This window comes from Cannabis sativa, chromosome 6, assembly GCF_029168945.1.
Source record: "Cannabis sativa cultivar Pink pepper isolate KNU-18-1 chromosome 6, ASM2916894v1, whole genome shotgun sequence".
NCBI classification, from domain to species: domain Eukaryota; kingdom Viridiplantae; phylum Streptophyta; class Magnoliopsida; order Rosales; family Cannabaceae; genus Cannabis; species Cannabis sativa.
Genome location: NC_083606.1, coordinates 30710860 through 30731718, shown reverse-complemented (window position 1 = coordinate 30731718; position 20859 = coordinate 30710860). Strand labels below are relative to the sequence as shown.

Sequence of the window (20859 nt, the reverse complement as noted above, 5' to 3'; positions counted from 1 at the left end):
ACTAATTATTAAATCACTAAACACCATTTACAGGTAGCTAAGTGTTTTAAGGGGCAAAATACATTGAGGGGTGAGAACGGTAAAGAAATCCCATCTCGATGTAAATCATCTATATAGAGGATCTTTAAATCACAATAAGATTATAACAATGGTTAAATGAGATAGTATATTGATATCGTGGAACATACAATATGCTCTATATAAGTCTGAGAGTGCAATTCTAAGTTCTAAGAGTGGATTCAACGAAGAATTAATAAGTAGGAATTTACTTGGTAAATGTGGTTCACTTATTGGAAGCTCAGCATATAGATCCATGGTCCCCATTCTAGTTGAGAACATTCTGCTTGTAAGACTCATTAATTGATTCGTGATTGATCAATTATAATTCTAAAGTTAGACTATGTCTAATTTTATGAATTTTCAGTAAGCAGGGGTGAAATTGTAAAGAAAAGAGTTTCTAGGTTTATTTATTTATTAATGGACTTTATATGTCTAATTAATAATTAAATTAAATGACAATATTATTTAATAATCTATTTTAGTTATTAAATAATTAGTTTTGGCATTTAAAAGGTTAGAATTGGAAAATTGGCATTTTTGAGAAAATAGAGATAAAATTTGATAAAATTGCAAAATTAAGTGAGGCCCATTACAACACCTAGGCCGGCCACTTAATGTTGATTTTTCAAATTATTATTTTCATTATTTTAATGCCAAATAAATCCTAACCTAGACCTAGTAGTTGCCTATAAATAGAAAGTGATAGCTCAGTCAAAACACAAGTTTTCAGATCAGCTTTCTGACAGAAATTCTCTCTTCAGAAAAACTGAGCCTTCCCACTTTCTATCCTTGGCCGAAATACCTCTCTCTCTTTTCCCTTCATCTTTTTCGTGACCCTAGTGAAAGAGTAAGTGCCCACACACAGCAAACAGTAACTCAATCATAGATTGGAAGACTGTGAAGGATCAAACTTGAAGAAGAAGGACATTCGGGCTCAGATCTTGATTATACTCTGCTACAGAAAGGATTCGAGGGTTAGAGATCTGAGTGGAAGGAGACATTAATTCCGCTGCATCAATGTAAGGTTTTCTTAACTTTATATGTGTTTAATTTATCGTTTTAGAAAGTTCATATTTAGGATGTTTAAACAACATACTTGTGAGTAGATCTAAGATCCTGGTAAAATAATTTCCAACAGCTGTGCTGTCAAGTTTGTAGATTATTAGTAAGAATTGCAACAGTAATGTATAAAATTAATTTGAACAATATCAACTGAGTCACAAAGAAGAAACAAATAAAGCACAATACCTTTTCTCTGGGAAGCCTTAGGCTTACAACATTCTAAGAACAATTGAAATTTGAAAGAAATGTCATCGTATTGGTAAAACTTGTCTCCCTGCCTAACATTGAGACTTTTCAAGTGTTGATTTGAAATTTCAACATACTTTGAACTGTATTGATCAAAGTCTATTGAGTGTGAGTCTGACTCATAGTAATAATTTATCAAAGAATGAATCCTATCAAAACTGAGGAATATAACTTGTAATAATGAGAGATTTCTAACTTTCTTGCAAGAAGAGAGATCTATTTTGTTCAAAGTAACTTCCTCTAGTACCAAAGACTTCAGATGTATGGCTTCAACTTGAAGATGTGACTCATGATAAATGTTTAAGTATCCAAATTCCATGAACTTAAGGCTTGAACTTTGTAATTCTTAAGAGAAGGGAAAACCAACAAAAACTTAAATACCCCGTCATCGTCTGTAGTATCTAAGCTTTGAACATCGTTCAACAATAGAGTTTTTAGAGATGGAAAACTAAATGAATAAGAAGTATCTAACTCTATCTTATGCAACTCTAAACTAGTCAAATATTTGCATTTTCTAATAATATTTATTGACATAATTGTACAACTTTTCAAGATCATCCCTATTATCCTCATTGGAGAAAAAGATAGTGGGGACTGAATACCAGATGAGTTTCCAATGCGTTGAAAGAAGGCACGTTCGAACAACTTCTTCATTGGGGAGAAAAGACAGGATGTGAGTGATCAATGCATCAGGTTGTTAGATAGTCCTACACTGTTAATGTGTGGAAAGATTATAGAATATATAAGAGGTATGGACTACTCTTTCTATCACCAATTAGTTTTGAGATGGAATCTCATGCACTTTACCATACACTCACCCAGGGCCGGCCCAAGCATTGGGCAGCTTGGGCCATTGCACAAGGCCCCCATTTTTTAAGGCCCATTTTTTAATAAAAAAACCTATTTTTTTTTATTATTTATACATAAATAAATAAAAAATTAATTGAAAATTTATGAAGCAATTTTTTTTTTTTTTTTTAAAAAAGCTACTAATAAAATTGTAGTTTTAATGTACATGGGTTTTTTTTTTTTCTAAAGGGCCCAATTTAAAAATTTCGCACAAGGCTCCCAAAATGCTTGGGCCGGCCCTGCACTCACCTATTCTACTATCTTAACTAAACTATACACTTCTGCATTCACTAGTACAAAAATGGGTTTTCGCGACGCTTTTAAACAGTCGTTTAAAGTATTGTCGTCGGTTTCTATAACCGTCGCCTATTCGGCCGCCGTAAATTGGGCAAAATAGGCGACGGTTCAAAACCGTCGCTAATCTGGGATTCCCGACGGTTTAAAACCGTCGCCTATAACTGGGTATAGGCGACGCTTTTAAACCGTGCCTAATACTATAGGCGACGGTTTTAAACCGTCGCCTATAGTATTAGGCACGGTTTAAAACCGTCGCCTATACCCAGTTTTAGGCGACGATTTTAAAACGTGCCTTATATGCTGGTTTCGTTTTTGAATTTTTTTAGCGACGGTTTTTTTCGGTCGGTACATTTGAAAAATAGGAAAAAAAAACAAATTTTCTGCAATTTTTTTCCCTGCATTAATTTTTAAATTTTGTAAAAATCTGCATAGTGACAACAATTAAACTAACGTCTAAATATATTTAAAATTTTGTATAGTCACAATAATTGAACTAACGCTAATTAATATCATCTAAATATGTATATGTATACACACTATCTAACACGGTAACTGTTGTCGCTCCGCTTCCGCTTTCACATAATGAATCCACCGATCACGCATAATATTTATCTCATCATTAGTGTACGGAGTGGAGAACCTATCTTGTCGGGTCAACAATTGTATTGGATCTTCTACGACCATGAAACTTTCAATGAATTTCATGACGTAGTATCCACACTGTTTGTCATCGGGTTGTTGAGGACAAATAGGAGTCATCCACTGGGTAGGTCGATCAGGTCGTCGTACCATTCGGTTATACATTGTGAACGATCTACACAAAAAGTAAATTTAATTAGCATATATAAATTTATAAATAAAGAACACGCTAACATATTGGGATGTTTGATATAGAACTTACGTGGATATAATAAAGTTCAAATCATCCGGGATGTCGTCGTTGCCTGAATCCAAGTACGCCACCGTCTGCGTACTTGGCTGGATGACTACAAGCATCCAGTGAAACATCTTCCTGCTCGGACAAATAAGTGTAAAACTGTTAACATATACATAATAATAAATTTTATGAAGAGTTAAAAATACCGAAATTATTTAGTTTACATCTACATATACCTATTATTATATGGGGCAATAAGCCATTTCTCTGAATTAGTCATCCTAGTCATTCGAGCGACTAGTGCTTGGCAACGATTACTCTCATCCCCTGCATCGGTGGCAATCGCACCCGGATTCAAAAATTCATAGACTCGATTCAACCCACCCATGTCCAGTCTTTCTTTAAGGTACCTCGATAAAATGTCATAATTAATAATCGTTTGTCAAATGAACATTAGCGAGTTTATTATTAAGAGTTATAAATCATACTTGCACCAAACTCCTATTTGTTGGGCTCCCAAGTATTGCATGGTGCACAATTCTTGAATGTCACTCTTAGCAAGCCAAATAGAGTCATCTGCGACCCCAAATAGCTCATTCTGGACTTGGAATTGGAGCATGGATGACTTGGGCCACCTTTTGACGAAGTTCCAAAATGCAATAATGGAAGAAGTTTGGCGTGGTTGGGCATACTTTGCATTAACTTTTGCCTTACTCGGCCTCCCAGGGTGTTTTAGAGGCTGTGTTGGAGGACCGAGTAAATCTTCAGAGCTTTTCTTCACGGGTTGCTTCTGAAGTTTCTTGGTGGGTGGTTGTGTCTATATATATGAAAAAAAACAATAAGTTAGCAATGCCATTAACTAATAAACACAATAAGTTAAGTAAACAAATTGAAACATACCAAATATTTCCCAACAGCTGTAAGATAGTCTTTTGGCCATGCCACATGACCATTTACAGCTTGACCTACTGTCATCAATGAATCGTCGACTAAGGGACACGGGAGCAGTGCATTCTCCATATTGGCTTCTTCGATATATACCCGACGATAATCTTTGTGTAGGTATTCTTCCATGTTAATGGAAAACTTTCCATCTTTCAAATATTTCTCCTTCACAATGTGGCCTGAAGCAACCTTCAGTACCATCCCACTAGGCTCCAACAGACAGTGCATCCAACATGGTAAGGTCTATAAATCCAAAACAAACAAGCAACAACTCAATTTGTAAGTTGACCATATTTATAATTTTGCATTTGAATAATTCGTAAACTAACATTAAGATTACCTCTTCCGAACTACCACCAGTAGGTGGCGGTGCTGCTGCTGGAGCAATTTCCTCTCGAAAACGCGGGGGTGATGGAGAGTAGACATTAGCAGTACCCGACGGTTGTGCTATGGGATCTGGTGCAGAGTAGATATTGGCATCACCTGACGGTTGTACTATGGGATCTGGTGCAGAGTACACATTGGCAGCACTCGACGGTCGTGCTACTGGTTCGGAGGCAATGTCAACGTTCGGTGGTTCAGTTGATGCTCCTCCAACACCGGAACCAGATGCAACGCTGCTATGCTGGGAACTAATAAAACGAATGAGCTCATCCACTTTATCCTCCAACTTTCTGTTGCGTTCCTCTGTCTCACGCACGCGTCTCTCCAATTCAGATGATGCCTGGTTCGACCCATCATGTGTTGATAGATTCGTTCAACCATAATCCTTCACCATCATCACGAGATGATATGATATCGTCCCCAACGGTGACATCAACAGGTGGTGGGGTGATTTGATGAATTTGGTCACTAAGCATGAGATCATCGCCATTACACTCTTGATTATCATAATCTTTTGGTTGTGTCGTCAAGACAACTGACCAGCGTGCATCTAATGGATCACTCATGTAAAACACTTGACTTGCTTGGGACGCCATTATAAACCTATCGGACTTGTGTCCGATTCGGTTCAAGTCCACCAACTTGAATCCAAATTCATCGTCTTTGACCCCATTATCACTCCTAACCCAATCACAAAGAAAAACAGGGATTCGAAAACTACTGTAATCTAATTCCCAAATTTCTTGAATTACACCGTAAAAAGACATGTCACATTCAATAGGGTTTTTGTCTTTTGAACTAGATATTTGGAAAGCCTTAGCAACAATCATGACACCGCTATTTTGAGTTTTTCTAGATTTATCACGGGCTTGGGTGCAAAATTGAGTACTATTTATATAGTACGATGGGAACTTGAGTACATCACACGAAGGACCTCGTGATATGCAAAGTAGTGTGTTGGACACACTACACGGAGATTCACACATTTCTGCATATACCTATGAACATAACAAGTTGATTAGTGAGTCAAGGTAAATCAACATATGATGCGTAACAAAACATTAATGTTAATAGTACCTTGTTTTTTAACCATGTACTGAAATTTCGATAATGTTCATCTTGTACCCATTTTTGATTTCGTGCCTTAGTCGGATTAGTAGTCTTGATCCAATTAAAATGTTCCCTTCAAGTGTTCAATGGATTTGTTTTAGTTTGAATTGATATTATTAATATGTTTTAACAATGAAAAATTAACTTAAACTTACTCAATGTACGGTTGGACAACATCAGTATTTTGCAACACAAGCCGGTGCGCTTCTTCACAATCAGCTCGACTCACACCACAAACAGAAAAACCCCTACCCCCTCTGCTTATTTCCCTATCGACCCGAGTAGAGCGAGAGCCAACAGTGGTAACCTCTGACAAGTAGTCTGAGCAGAATTCAATCGTCTCTTCAACGATGTATGATTCAACAATACAACCCTCAGGCCTACTTCTATTTCTGACATAACCCTTCAAGATTTTCATGTATCGTTCGAATGGGTACATCCATCTCAAGTACACGAGTCCACATAACTTTACTTCTCGACCAAATGCACTGTTAGGTGGACCATTATGTCGAAAAAGGAAGGCGGGAAAAATTGTTCCAAGTAACACAAAACTTCTATAATTTCTATCTTGAGATTCTGTAACTTAGGCACATCAACCACTTTACAGCAAAGAGATTTGAAGAACAAACACAATCTCGTAATTGCATATCTAACTTTCTTTGGCAACACAGAACGGATACTCACTGGTAGAATATGTTGAATCAATATATGATGATCGTGAGATTTCAGACCACTCAAAATTAATTTTTTCATATCTACCCAATCGAGACATTTGAGGAGTACCCTTCGGTACTTTCACACAGGAGATAGAACCGCACAAAGATTGTTTTTGCTTTAGTTAGAGCATGACAAGCTGGTGGTAAGAACGTTCGTCGACCAACAACTTGTGGGTGTAAATTGGAACGAATCCCTAACTCTTTCAAATCTAAGCGGGATTTGATTCCATCTTTGCTACGCCCAGGAATATTGAACAAGGTATTAAGCAAGCTGTCTGACACATTTTTCTCGATGTGCATCACATCTAGATTATGACGTATCAACAAATGCTTCCAATACTCGAGCTCAAAAAATATTGACTTCTTCTTCCATGGCCCTTGAGGTTCATTTGCAAAAACGTCACTTTTCTCACGACGACCTTTTCTTTTCTTTGGATTTGCTTTTCGCTTTCCAAGGTGGAATTGAACTTTATTCAACTTTTCTAACACTTGTTCCCCTAGCAAAGGTGGCGGTGGCAATCCAAATTCTTGCTTACCGTCAAATGCTTTCTTCCAAGTGCGAAACACATGTTCTTTTGGCAAAAACCTTCGGTGTCCCATGTAACACATCTTCTTCGAGTGTTTTAAATACATAGAACATGTTCTCTCCTCACAAATAGGACATGCTTTGTACCCTTTCACACTGTATCCAGAAAGATTTCCGAAAATTTGGAAAATCATTAATGGTCCACAGTAATATGGCTTTAAGATTGAACTCTTCTTTCCTAAAGGCATCGTAAGCAGAAACACCCTCATGCCACAATCGACTCAAGTCATCAACTAGAGGGGCTAAGTACACATCAATGTCATTACCAGGCTGTGAAGGGCCTGATATCAACGATGTAAGCATAGTGAACTTCCTCTTCATTACCAACCAAGGCGGCAAGTTATACATCGAAGCAAACCGCCGGCAACTATACTTCTTGCTAAGGCTGGTATGTGGATTGATTCCGTCGGCGAAAGACCAAGACGGATATTCCTAGGTTCATTGCCAAATTCAGGCCACCTAGCATCGATTGATTTCCAAGCGGGTGAGTCAGCTGGATGTCTCATCTTACCATCTACCTTTCTATCGCTGGCATGCCAAATTAAATTTTTTGCATGATTGGCATTTTGAAAAAACCGAACCAAACGAGGTATTGGGGGTAAGTACCATAATACTTTTGCAGGGACACCAACCTTTACCTCGTCAGAATTCTTTTTTTTTTGCCACCTAGACTCACCACAAGTGGGACACCATATTGCATCCACAAACATCTTACGGTATAGGATGCAATCGTTAGGACATGCATGTATTTTTTCATATTGCATGCCTAACGAAGAAAGTGTCTTCTTCGCCTCATAAAAAGATGAAGGCACCACATTACCTTCTGGTAATAACTCTACTAGGAAAGCTAGTAAATCCGAAAAGCTCTTATCACTCCACCCGTGTTTGGCTTTTATGTTGTATAATCTAATAAGTGTCGACAACTTAGTAAACCTATTACAATTAGGGTAAATAGGCTTCTCGGCATCCTCTACAAAACTTTGAAATTTCAAAGGATCGACATTTAATTCATATTGTGCATCTCCAATCATTTCTGGAATGTGATCATCCTCATACTCCAAATTAACACCCTTAACCTTGTTAGACTTAGACGTTCCCTCGCCCGGAACTCTATTCTTTTCCCCGTGGTAAACCCAAACCTTATAACTCTTGTCTATTCCGTTCCTAAATAAATGCTCCTTTATACTAGCAATGTCCACACGCTCCATGTTACCACATTTAAGACAAGGACAAAGAACCAATTTAGTATTTTTAGCATTCTTCTGACAAAAGTCCAAGAAATGGTCAACTCCTTCACTATACTCCGCTGATAATCTATTCGCACTCATCCAATTTCTATCCATTTTGAAACTTCTAAAAAAACAAAAAAAATTATTCAGTTATTTGTTTAAATATGTGTATATATTTTATTGAATTTTATGCATTTTAGTGAAATTTATCCTAATTCTAGTAAAATTTCGGCAGCATAACAGCTGTAATCGGACATTCCCAAAAATTAAAAACATGAAAAAAAAAACAATTAATAAACACATAAAACAATATAATAATAAGAAAATAACATTAACAATATAAAATTCTCCACCCATCCGACCGCAGTACATGTATTCACAGAACCTACTTCACTACGGATGAATATTTAAGATATTCAAACTCTTCTAACATGCATATATATTCCACCCATCCGACCGCAGTACAATTAATCGCAGAACCTACTTCTCTACGGATGAATATCTAACATATTCAAACTCCACTAAACAAAGAATTATAAAGTTTTTAGAGATTATACCTTTCTCCAATAAAAATATAAATAATAACAAAGAGAGAGAGGGATTTCAAAATAAAATAAACAGAAGAGCAAAGAATGGAGGTAGTTGTGTAAGTGTGTGAAGACAACTTTCTTAATATACTCTCTTTCTAAAGTAATTAACATTTTGAGTCAAAAGAATAGTGAAATACTTTTGGAAGAAGAACAAAAAAAAATTAAATAGAGGGACTATAGCCTATAATGGTGTGGATTTAATTATTATCTAACATACTATATATTTATTCTAAATAAGATATCGATCACCTTGATATTGATACATATAATATTAATTTACACATACACATAGGTTCATACTAGGAGAAGTTAACATGTACATATAAACTATATCAAATCTAAGTTACATATACAGATAGGCGGTGTGTACATACTTATAATAGATATGTATTATAATTAAATACATACTATGATTATAATATATAACTGATGATCTCATATACAAGCAAAAGACTACTAATTTATAAACATTTATTTTAACTAAATTTATACCACTTAATTATTTTACTCAATAAGAGTTTTTAAAAGTTAAAACCTCTAAAAAAAAAGTGCATATTATTATAACTTAGTAATATTATGAGAATAATAACTATAATTAATAAAGCATTTTAATGATCACTATTAATTTTATGTTATTTTATTTTAACTAAAAGTACTAAAATAAAATTAACACTAGCTTGATGTTGGGAATATTACATGTAATTCTTTTTTGTTTGGTAATTTTTCAATAAATATATATATAGAGAGGTGTGTGTGTGGCTTGGTAGAATAATTGAAGATAGATAGAGAAAAGAAAGAAAGAACGAAAGAAAGAAAGAAAAGGCAAAAGGGTTTGTAATAAGTAAATAAATGTATGATAAAGAAAGGGAAATCTCATGATGATGATAGTGTCAAAATCAAACAAATTGTATATACAAAATCTGAAAAAGTTAAAATCTGATCATAGAGAGGAAAAAAGAGAGCTGTAATGGTCAGATTTATAGGAAAAGGGAATGAGACTGGTATAGGTTGAATTCAAGGAAAATATAAATAAATAAATAAATATATATAATCTTCTACAGTTGTCTTGGAAAGTTTTGTTAGAAACTAATTTACACAAGCAATTGTGTTCGTGTGTTCTGTATTAACTGAAATATAATATTATAACTTAGCTGTATATAATTTATATGTATATCTATCAAATACCGAGTTGATAAACACAGTATCATTATCAAAAGTAGAAAGGATATATAAATATATAGTACTAATTTATTCAAGTTTAGACAAATTCAATGCAAGGAAGAAAACTTTACAGATAACATCGTTGTGATTTTATATTCCAATCCAGGTAGCAAACTTCAATCCTACTTTGATAAATCGATTAACAAAAAAATAAAATGAATGTATATGAAGTCCCACACCTATAATTCTTTTATTTTCTTCGAAAAGGATTCTTTCTATAATTCAATATAATTTTCCAACCACCCCACTTCATCTCTCCCTCATCCCTCAACTCCAAACCCAAACCAGTCTCATACTAATTTTTTTTTCACCTAGCCTCACCCCATGAGTAGGGGGGCGCATAAGAAGCAGCTAGAGTAACTCTACTCTGTCATCAATAAACAATCTGACAGCACAAAAACTAAAGCTAGAGGATTGAAAATAGATGAGAAACCTTTTCTCTAATGTAGAGGTAAATGTGTTACATTTAACAAATATTGAAGTGATACTTTTTATATACAATAATCTATTATATATCTTGAGTTAGTTTTCATCACTGTGTGATTTCTATATGCAGGCCAGAGCAGCTACAAAACACAGTACTTGTTCTTTTTAAGAGCCTCGACTGGAGAAGAAAGCTCCACTGCATTTTTTTTTTTTTAAAAAAAAAAATGTGAATTGGAATCATCAATGATGATAGTTTGTTCCTGATTTTGTTTTTGTTGGGGTTAATGGTGTGTTTTATATCATTTCTAAGAGGGTAATGGCCTGTTTTGGTTATTAATTAATTATCTAGAGTTTAGGAAGGCATATGATTACTTACATCCATCCCACCTCGTTTTTGGATTAATGGTCGTAGAATGTATGTACTCTGTTTGTCGTTTGTAATTTCAACTAGAATGATTTTCTTTTGACTGTTAGTGTTTTATTGTAAAGGTTGTGTACATTAATTAATGGATAAATATTATCAACAACACAACAAACAAAAAAGAAAGCATCTTATATGCAAGAAAAGAAGAATAATATAACAGCAAAACGTCTATTTCGAGACATAAGAATTATGGGGAGTGGAAAAATAAAAAGTAAAATATTATAAAAGGATGCACAGAAAGAGAATTCAAACAAGTAAAACTCAGTGAACAATGACCAGATCACACCTAGCATCCAACCAAGTTATATCCTGATACATCAATAAGTTAATACTTCTATAATCAAGAAGATACAAGAACACAATACATATACATATAACCAGGAGCACACTTGAGCACAACAATCCAAACAAATTCCAAATTCCAAATTCCAAATTCTAATTTCAAAAAATAAAATAAAAAAATTCAATAGCAAATCTTTGATATCCCTCTCTGATCTCAGAGAAACTCGGAGAGAACACTTGAACTGAATGCTTAGACAAAGACAAAGACAAAAATAACCAAATGACAGCCATAACATACCCGAACTCCGAACTGACGAAGAGAAGAGAAGAGAGGGCTGGTGCCGTCGTCGACCACCTCAGACCACGCGTGCGACAGAGAACGGAGGGCGGCGAAGAGAAGATGGGGCAGTGCCGTCGTCGACGGAGAATTGACGAAGAGAGATGGGGTTACGAGAGAGAGTGGGCGGCAAATGGAATGGGGTTGTATTAAAATTGGGGGTTACGAGAGAGACTAGGTTATTTTGGCTGAAAAATTGGGGGGAATAATATTAATGTATTAAAATTGAAAAAAAAAAATAATGGGGTATACCCGACGGTTTAAAAAACCGTCGGGTATAGTATAGCCGACGGTTTAAAACCGTCGGGTATACCCCATTATTTTTTTTCGTATATATTTATTATTTTAATAATAACCGTCGCCTATTATTGTTGCTACTGTTCAAAACCGTCGGGAATGCTTATTTTTCCCGACGGTTTTGAATAGTTACTTAATTTTTTTAGCGACGGTCCCAAAAAAAATTCATTTTTAAAACCGTCGCGAAAACGAATATTTGTAGTAGTGATTCTAACATAGTTTCGGAATTTTGTCCTCATCAGCCATGGATAGTGCCATTTGAACGCTCTTTTTTACCAGGCAATGACGGTAAGATAAGAACAAATATAAATATCAAAGACCAATTTCAGTGAATGGAAGTACCATTTCTCTAATACTAAGAACAGGGTTAATGTAATGACCGCTCTAGTAATGTGGATTAGAAAAGGCAATTAGCACTAATTTTTATTATTTTATTATTATTTGTGAATTAATTTTTAATGTGGACCCCAATATTTAGAAATAAATATTAGAGTTATAATTTCTCAATTCCGGAGATTTTATTAAACTCTAGGGGTATTATTTAGCTTATATGTGAATTATGTTAATTTTGTAATTTTTGCTCGGCGACAACGGAAAATGCGATGGATGGCTAGATTGATCACATGGGTAAGTTTAGAACCTTACTTCATAGTGGGAAATATTTTACAGAAAATAAATTATCGGGATTGAGCGGGGTTATGGAATTGACCATTTTACCCCTAGCTTTAGAAATACCTAAGTTATACCTTAAAGGGCATTTTTGTCATTTGAAAGGAATAAGAGATAGGTGGCTTTTTGGTTGATTGACACCTAGCAAAGATATTTTCAGCAACGGAAAATGGATTTTCCTTAAGCTTTTTCCCATTTAGAGAAAATAGAAGAAAATAGAAAAATCAACATAAACCTTTCCTCTCTCTTTCTTGCTTTCGGCTGGGGAAAATCAAAGGCAAACCAGATTTCTTCCTTTCATGTCCTTGGATTTTCAGCAAGGATTTTAGCTATTGTAAGTGAGGTAAAGCCCTAGACTAATGGTTATTTATTTTCAAGCTTTTAAGTTAGGTTGAAATGGTGTTTTGGTTTGATAGGGGCTGTTAGGTTTGTTTATGCTTAGGGTTCGAATTGTATAGGTTATTTGAGTTAAATTAAGTTCCTAGCAGCTGATATTGTTGATTGGGTTGAGCTTTGTGCAACCTTGAGCTTTGAATGTAAAGCTTTGTTCATTAATGGCAACTTGAGTTGTGATGGTTTGTTCTGTGAATTGCTGCCTGGAAATCATTGTATATGCATTGTATAGGTATACTGGAGAGTTTGGTAAAGTTTGGGATTGAATTGAATCAAGGGGGATGATTTTTGGTTCCCAGCAGTAGAACCGGAATTAGGTTCGGGTGGCTTCGTACCAACCGGTCGGCCGGTTGGTGACCCAGAACCGGGATGCCGGTTGGGAACCGGTCTACCTGTTGGGGGAATTTCCAGAACCCTAGTTTTGGCCAATTTTGAGATATTTAGGGTATTTCCATGAGGTTTATCGATAGGGAAACTTTTAGTTTCAAGTTTTAAGTCCCGGAAAGTGATTTAGCGAGTCACTCATCTGTATTACTATTATTGTGATTAGGGCATCCATCTAGCACGTGAATTCCGTTCAGGTCGGCCAGCACACTTGAATTCGAAAAACAGGTAAGAACTGTGTATAATGTATGATGTGATTATCTAAATGTGTGTATATGTGTTTATATATGCATGCTTGAGTTATGTTAAACACTACCAACACTTGTATGAATAAGTTATAGAGTGTAATGGTACAGTGATTGTTGTGATTGTGAGTACGATACAGTGATACCAACACAAGCATGGAAAATGCTAAGGTGTGTGGTACATCACTCAGTGTTACTCCGTGATCGGGATAAACCCTACCAACACTCGTGCAGTGAGGTACGTTGTGTATGTGGTATAGTGGTTGTACCCTGGTATTGAACGTTCATACTCATCTGTTAAGCTCTGTAAATAGGTGTATGGGCGCCTATTTACAGGTCGGAAATTATATGGTATGTTATATGCATTTCTTACTGAGTATGTTGACTCACAGTTTCTACTTCCATGTGTAGGTAAAGGAAAGGCGAAGGCTGAACAGGAATGAACCTGAGCTCGGGTGAGATTGTACATGTCAAGCAGCGCGACCTGGAGTGTTCGGTCTCAGGACATCTGGGTGTTATATTTTGAAAGTCGCTGTGCGACCTGTGAATTATGTATTTTGAAATGTAAAGTTTAAAAAGTAAATTTTACGAAGTTTGAAATCGGGATCCCGAGATTTGTAAATATTATATTATATTACAAAGTTTAATATTTAAAGCAAAAGTTTTAATTTGACACGTTTTTCGAGAAATTTCTTTGATTAGCGAAGATTGCACAATAATTGAAAAAGCACTGTAGCGTGCCTTAGCATTAGGGCGTTACAATTTTGGTATCAGAGCCGCCAGGTTTGTCTACCGAAGCTTGCTATGACATGTACAATCTTCATCAAAGAAAGCTCGGTTCACGGTTCAGTAAGCCTGTACTTGTTTAGTATTTTAAATAAGTGTAATGTGAAAGCATGTTAGAAAGCATATTAGATTTAAATTAAATATATTTTCTTAAAAAGAAAAGAATGTGTGTTGCCTTTAAGTTGTTAAGAGCGGTGTTAATTTTGATCGCTGTCTAACCTTTCTGGCTTATGGATTCGCAGGCTAAGTCCTATTAAATGGACGCCCCGCGAAATACAAGAAGTCAGGGTGGCATGGTTGAGACCGGAGGCGGTCAGGGGAATCCTCAAAATCCTCGTGGTCGCGGCCGTGGCCGTGGCAGAGCTCAGGGTGGTCGCCCTATAAATCCACCTCAAGCTCCTCCTGACTGGGAGCAAAGATTTGCTGAAATGCAAGATAGAATCCGTCAGCAAGACGAAGAGATCCAAAGATTGAGGCAGCAGGGTCCTCCTGCCGTGCCTCCTCAAGAAGTTCAGGCCGTTGCAGTTCCTGCGGTGCCAGCAGAACAACCTGTTGTTGGCAACCGTATGGAGCCGTTGTATGAAAGATTCCGAAAACAGGCACCTCCAGTGTTTCTGGGAGGCCCTGATGTGATGAAGGCCGAGCAGTGGCTTTCAATGATTGAATGCATTCTTAACTTTATGGGAGTGGTTGGAAATGATCGGGTGACCTGCGCCACTTTCCAGTTTCAGGAAGATGCTCTCGTGTGGTGGGAGTTGATAACCCTCACTCGTGACGTCACGCTGATGACCTGGGAAGAATTTAGGGAGTTATTTAACTCCAAGTATTACAACGAAGCGGTCTGCAGTGCAAAGCGGAAAGAGTTCACTGATCTAGTTCAGACTGAAGGAATGTCAGTCACTGAGTACACAACGAAGTTTGATCGGTTGGCTAAGTTGGCGGCAGGAATTGTGCCCACGGACTTCAGTAAGAAAGAAAAATATTTAGCGGGTTTGAGTGCAAAGATCCGGCATGATCTTGTTATTACCACTACTGAAGCAACCACGTATGCAGATATGGTTGAGAAGGCTTTGAGAGCCGAGGGTGCAGTAAAATTTCTTCAGGAGCCCCGGGTGACTCCGAGTGTTGGTGGAACCCCCACTATTCCTACTCCTGTTTATGGTAGGGATGGGGGTGACTCCACCACTGAGCAGAAAAGAAAAGTTGTTCCAGCTTCTGGTGGCTCGGGGCAAAGCAAGCGGTTCCGTGGGAACCAAGGCAGAGGAGGACGCCAGGGTTACTCTTATCCTGAGTGTCCAAGGTGCAAAAAACATCATCCGGGAGAGTGTAACCGGAAGACATGCTTTCTGTGTGGCATGGTGGGGCATTTTAAGAAAGATTGTGTTGGGTTTTATGCCCTAAATAAAACTCATTTCAATATAATCAGATTTACTTATTAATATAGATCAGAAATAACATTTAATGTTGCATGGTTCACATGATTTATTTCATGATTATATGTACATAATGTATAAATTCATCTGAAATCCTTTTCACATACTTGATCCTGTTTATTGTGTCGTCAACACATTGGAAAGTAAACATGACTATGTGAATAAAGTTTCCTAGATTTATCAGACATAGGGTTTTACTGATATGATAATCTACAACAAGAGTTTACTTGTATTTGGAGAAATACTATGTTCTTTCCAGAGCATTGGTTAAAGTAAAGCTCAGGTTGGATGCATGGAGTATGCATCGGAAGGGACCGATATTGAACTTTGACTTAGATTTATTAAACTTACCGTAATATCTATTCAAGTCAATATCGCCTAGTTGATCCTAGATCAAATGATCTTAATCCTGATATGATTAGGCTCAATCTTGAAAGGCTATTCGTGTTCTTTGATTTGTTAGTTAAGCCTACTTTTAGGTCAGGGTGATACGTACATTTTGGGAACACGGTAGTGCAATTGAGTGGGAGCGCTATCATAAACATGGAATCTATAGCTTCTATCTGGCGAATAGTAAGCAAAGGATGATCTCCTTCGAGCTTGACCAAACGAACATAAATGGTGGAGTACTCATTTCACATTAGCTGAAATATCATTTATACGGGGTCAAGTGTTTTAAGGAATAAATACATTGTAGGGTGTAACGGTAATTTAATCCCTTTACGGTGTAGATCATTCATATAGAGGATCATTGATCACATTAGGATTATAACAATGGATAACTAATGATGTGTCTATATGGTGGAACATATAGAGCATTCTATATACTGAGAGTGCAATTCTAAGTTCTATGCGTGGATTCAACGAAGAATTAATAAGTTAGTGAATTTTAGTGCTAAATTCTTGATCTACTTATTGGAAGCTCGGTTATATAGACCCATGGTCCCCCCACTAGTTGAGATAATATTGCTTGTAAGACTCATGTAATTGGTTTTGATTAATCAATTATAATTCTCAAATTAGACTATGTCTATTTGTGAATTTTTCACTAAGTAAGGGCGAAATTGTAAAGAAAGAGTTTATAGGGGCATATTTGTTAATTATGATACTTTGTATGGTTCAATTAATAAATATGATAAATGACAATATTATTTAATAATTATTTATAGTTATTAAATAGTTAGAATTGGCATTTAAATGGTTGAATTAGGAAATTGGTATTTTTGAGAAAATCAGATACAAAAGGTGTTAAAATTGCAAAATTGCAAAAAGCAAGGCCCAATCCACTAAGTGTAGGGCCAGCCACTTTTGTAGGAAATTTAAACTGATTTTTTCATTATTTTAATGCCAAATAATTCAAACCTAACCCTAGTGGAATGCTATAAATAGATAGTGAAGGCTTCAGGAAATTTACACTTAAATTTTCTATTTTTCCTTCAGAGAAAAACCTGAGCCTTCTCTCTCCCTATCTTTAGCTGTCACTTCTTCTCTTCCCTCTTGAGAATTTCGAAATCCTTAGTGATTACAGTAGTGCCCACACACATCAAGTGATACCTCAATCATAGTGAGGAAGATCGTGAAGAAAGATCATCAGTAAAGGAGTTTCAGCATCAAAGATTCAGAGAAAGAGATCCAGGTTCAGATATTGATAATGCTCTGCTACAGAAAGGAATCAAGGGCTAGATATCTGAACGGAAGGAGTCATTATATTCCGCTGCACCCAATGTAAGGTTTCTTAAACTTTATATGTGTTTAATTTATCGTTTTAGAAAGTTCATATTTAGGATGTTAATAAACATACTTGTGAGTAGATCTAAGATCCTAGTAAAATAATTTCCAATAACTGGTATCAGAGCCATGGTAATTGATTTACTTACATGTAATTTGGACTTTAAAACGATTGTTTGTATGTTCTTTGGATGGTATCATGTTGTATTGAGTGTTATTTGATGATTGATTGATGATTGTGAAATTTTCGTGAAAAATAATTGTTATTTCGGTTCTGGCATTATTTTTATTGGATAGTATGGAAAAAATTAAGCAAGTTAGCCTTTTACAGAACTCAATTTGGATTTTATTTGAATTAGTTATGATTTTTTGAAGATTTGACAAAATCGGAAATTTTGTCTTGATAGTTTCATGATCGCAGAACTGTCCGTACAGTTTCGAATTTTTTCAATTTTCTTCAATTTTTCATACTTTTTCATGGAATTAACTTCCAATTTTTTGTATGGTTTTGTATATATACTATTACTATTCCTAATTCAATTCTAATTATCATTTTGAATTAATTTAAATTTTTTTTTTATTTAATTCAAGATATTAGTGTAATTTGAATTTGAATAGAATTAGTATTTATCTTTTTGCTTAAAAATCTATCTTATTTTTAAATTTGATTATATTTTTTTTTAAATTTAAGGTCAGATATTTTAAGATATTTTAAAAATATCTTATCTTTTAAGATTTTTTAATTAAATCTTTTTAGATATTTTGACCATATTTAAATTTAAAATAAGATATTTATAATCATGTAATTTTAAATAGATATAAGATATTTTGCTAATTTTTTAAATTTTGTTATTTTATTTATTTAAATTACATTTAAAAATTTGAAGAAGATATTTATTTGTCTTTTCTAATTTTTTATTTAATTTTTATTTATAAAATAACATTTAAAATTTAAAAGTAGTTAGCAAATTTTTTTTTGAAATGATATTTAGGTTGGTTGAAACCTAATTTTTCAAAAATTGTAGGTTTAATTTTAAATTTAAATTTTTTTAAAAAAATTTCGAATTTTTCAAATTTTTTTTAAATTTTTCGAAAAATTATTTTTTTTATTTAATTAATTATTTTCGAAATTAAATATTTAATTTAAAATTAAATAAATCCTACATCCAACTATCCAACTAACCTTGTTGCAGGAGTATGTGTTTTAGCTTATGTGTAAGTTTTTAAAACCTATTATTACTTGATTGCAAATAGCCATGGTTACTTTTTGCGAGATCTAATGATCTGATGGCTCCCTTGGTCAAGATAATAATTTGTAACAGGTATATTTACAATCTTCTTTCATCTGTGTATAACCTAGCAACATGATAGGACCCATCCAAAGTGTGCCTGTGTGAGCCTATGTGTTTAATTTTATTATAGATGCATATAGGTTAATGTTGCTAAATAAAATGTCATAGTCATTGATAGATTTTATTTAGGCCCATTAAGTTTTGGGCTTATTCAATTAATAACAGTTGTTCTTATTAAGGTTAAATTCCTCTCTTTTGGGCCTTGTGTGAGAGTTGGGAGCCATAGAAGTGGGTACGACATACTGAACCCAGCACCCCCTCACACAAACCACCCCAATTGTGAAGGCCCATTTGCACGATTTGAATATTTGTACTAGGTTAATTAAACTAGTTTAACCTAATAAAATTGATTAGCAACATAATTAATTTCATTTATTTTGAAATTAATTTAAGAAAAATATAGTTTAAGGAATTTTATATTCTAAGCTAAACTATATGTATTTTCTTGTATTTAATTAAATATAGAATTATAACCATCTAGATTCTTTCTGGAACTTAATTTAAATTTTTCATTAAATATTCCTATTTAAGTTGATATTTAGTTATCTTCAACTAACCAACTTAAATCTGAATATCTTTTGAATTTCAAATTTCAAAATTAAGTTGAGGAATTTTAGGCATTGATTATTAAGATTCTTTAGATATTTTTTAAGTTAATATCTTTTCGAATATTAACTTAAAATGGAATATTTTCAAATTAAGTGGTTACAACTTAATTTTTGATATTTAATTAAATTTAAATTTGAAAAATATTTAGGTTCTAGATTTTTTCTAATACGACTTAAATTAGATATTTTTTCAAATTTTGTGGAAAAGATACTTAGTCAAATAAGATATTTTCTAGATAGTTATTTCTAGACTACTTATTATTTCTAATATTAAATAGGAAAATATTATAAATTGTGAAATTAATTATTTATATAATTAATTTTGGTACAATTTATTTTAAGTATATTTTTCCTAGTATTAAACTAGAGATTAATAATTAAGCCTTCTCTACACTTAATTATTTATTTCTTGAATTTAATACATTTAATTAATTTGAAAATAAAATATCTAAGTTGATTTAATCATCATACTTAAATATTTCTTTTTCATGACATTTAATTAAAAAAAAAAAAAAAATTATTTTTAGTTGAAATTTAATTTTTCAACTAAATTTAAATAATTTTCAAAATATATTTATTTTTTATTTTATTAATCAATTTTCGAAATTGCATTTCTTAAATGCTAGAATTTCGAATTTTATCTTGAAAAATAGATTAAGTTGTAAATTAATTATTTATTTTAATTAATTCTTGGATCAACTTAAATCAATGATTTTTTCATTTATTGATTAATTTAAAATAAATTAAATTAAAGTATATTATTAGAAATTGAATTAATTAGTCAAAGAAAAATCTAGATAGATTATATTTTTGGTTGAAGTATTTTTCTAGTGTATTTAATTAAATAGAAAATTAATATTTAAGTTGATTTTCATCATCATACTTAAATATTTGAAATTTTTCTTATATATTTAATTAAATAGGAAAATTATATTTTTTGTTGTAAATTAATTTTATTAATTAATTTTGGGCCAACATTAAATTAGAATAATTTTTCGAGGATTTATTCTTTATTTTAATATGCATTTTTCGAAAATTGTATTCTTATATACTTTAATTTTTCGAAATGCAATATATATATTTATAGAAAATTAAATTTGAGTTGTAAATTAATTTAAATTAATTTTGTAACAACTTAAATTGAATATTTTTCTAAATATTTATTGGAAATTATTACTAAGATGGAAATAATTCATATTATTTCATATCCATCTAAGTAAAATTTATAAATATTAAATTAAAATTTATATTTAGAATTTTTCATTCTAAATTGGAAATTTTAATTAAATAAATATATATTTAAAATAAATAGAATAAATAAAG

The 20859-nt window shown here is 33.6% G+C and overlaps 2 protein-coding genes and 1 long non-coding RNA gene across 3 annotated transcripts; 1 reads left to right on the top strand and 2 right to left on the bottom strand.

Moving 5' to 3' along the window:
* Positions 1 to 2847: 2847 nt before the first annotated feature.
* LOC133038962 (uncharacterized) lies at positions 2848 to 5069 on the bottom strand. Its single transcript, XM_061117685.1, has 6 exons — positions 4677 to 5069; positions 4292 to 4579; positions 3880 to 4208; positions 3628 to 3801; positions 3416 to 3526; positions 2848 to 3328 (listed from the first exon to the last, which is right to left on the bottom strand). The coding sequence occupies exons 2-6, from the start codon at positions 4562 to 4564 to the stop codon at positions 3055 to 3057; spliced, it is 1161 nt and encodes a 386-aa protein (XP_060973668.1). The 5' UTR covers positions 4565 to 4579; positions 4677 to 5069; the 3' UTR covers positions 2848 to 3054.
* Positions 5070 to 5073: 4 nt separating this feature from the next.
* Positions 5074 to 7146, bottom strand: LOC133038961 (uncharacterized). Its single transcript, XM_061117684.1, has 4 exons — positions 6624 to 7146; positions 5986 to 6406; positions 5798 to 5903; positions 5074 to 5718 (listed from the first exon to the last, which is right to left on the bottom strand). The coding sequence occupies exons 1-4, from the start codon at positions 7144 to 7146 to the stop codon at positions 5074 to 5076; spliced, it is 1695 nt and encodes a 564-aa protein (XP_060973667.1).
* A 2502-nt stretch (positions 7147 to 9648) lies between these two features.
* Positions 9649 to 11071, top strand: LOC115725668 (uncharacterized). The gene is made up of 2 exons (XR_004013437.2): positions 9649 to 10623; positions 10729 to 11071. It is a non-coding gene; the product is annotated as an uncharacterized LOC115725668 (long non-coding RNA).
* The last annotated feature ends 9788 nt before the right edge of the window (positions 11072 to 20859 follow it).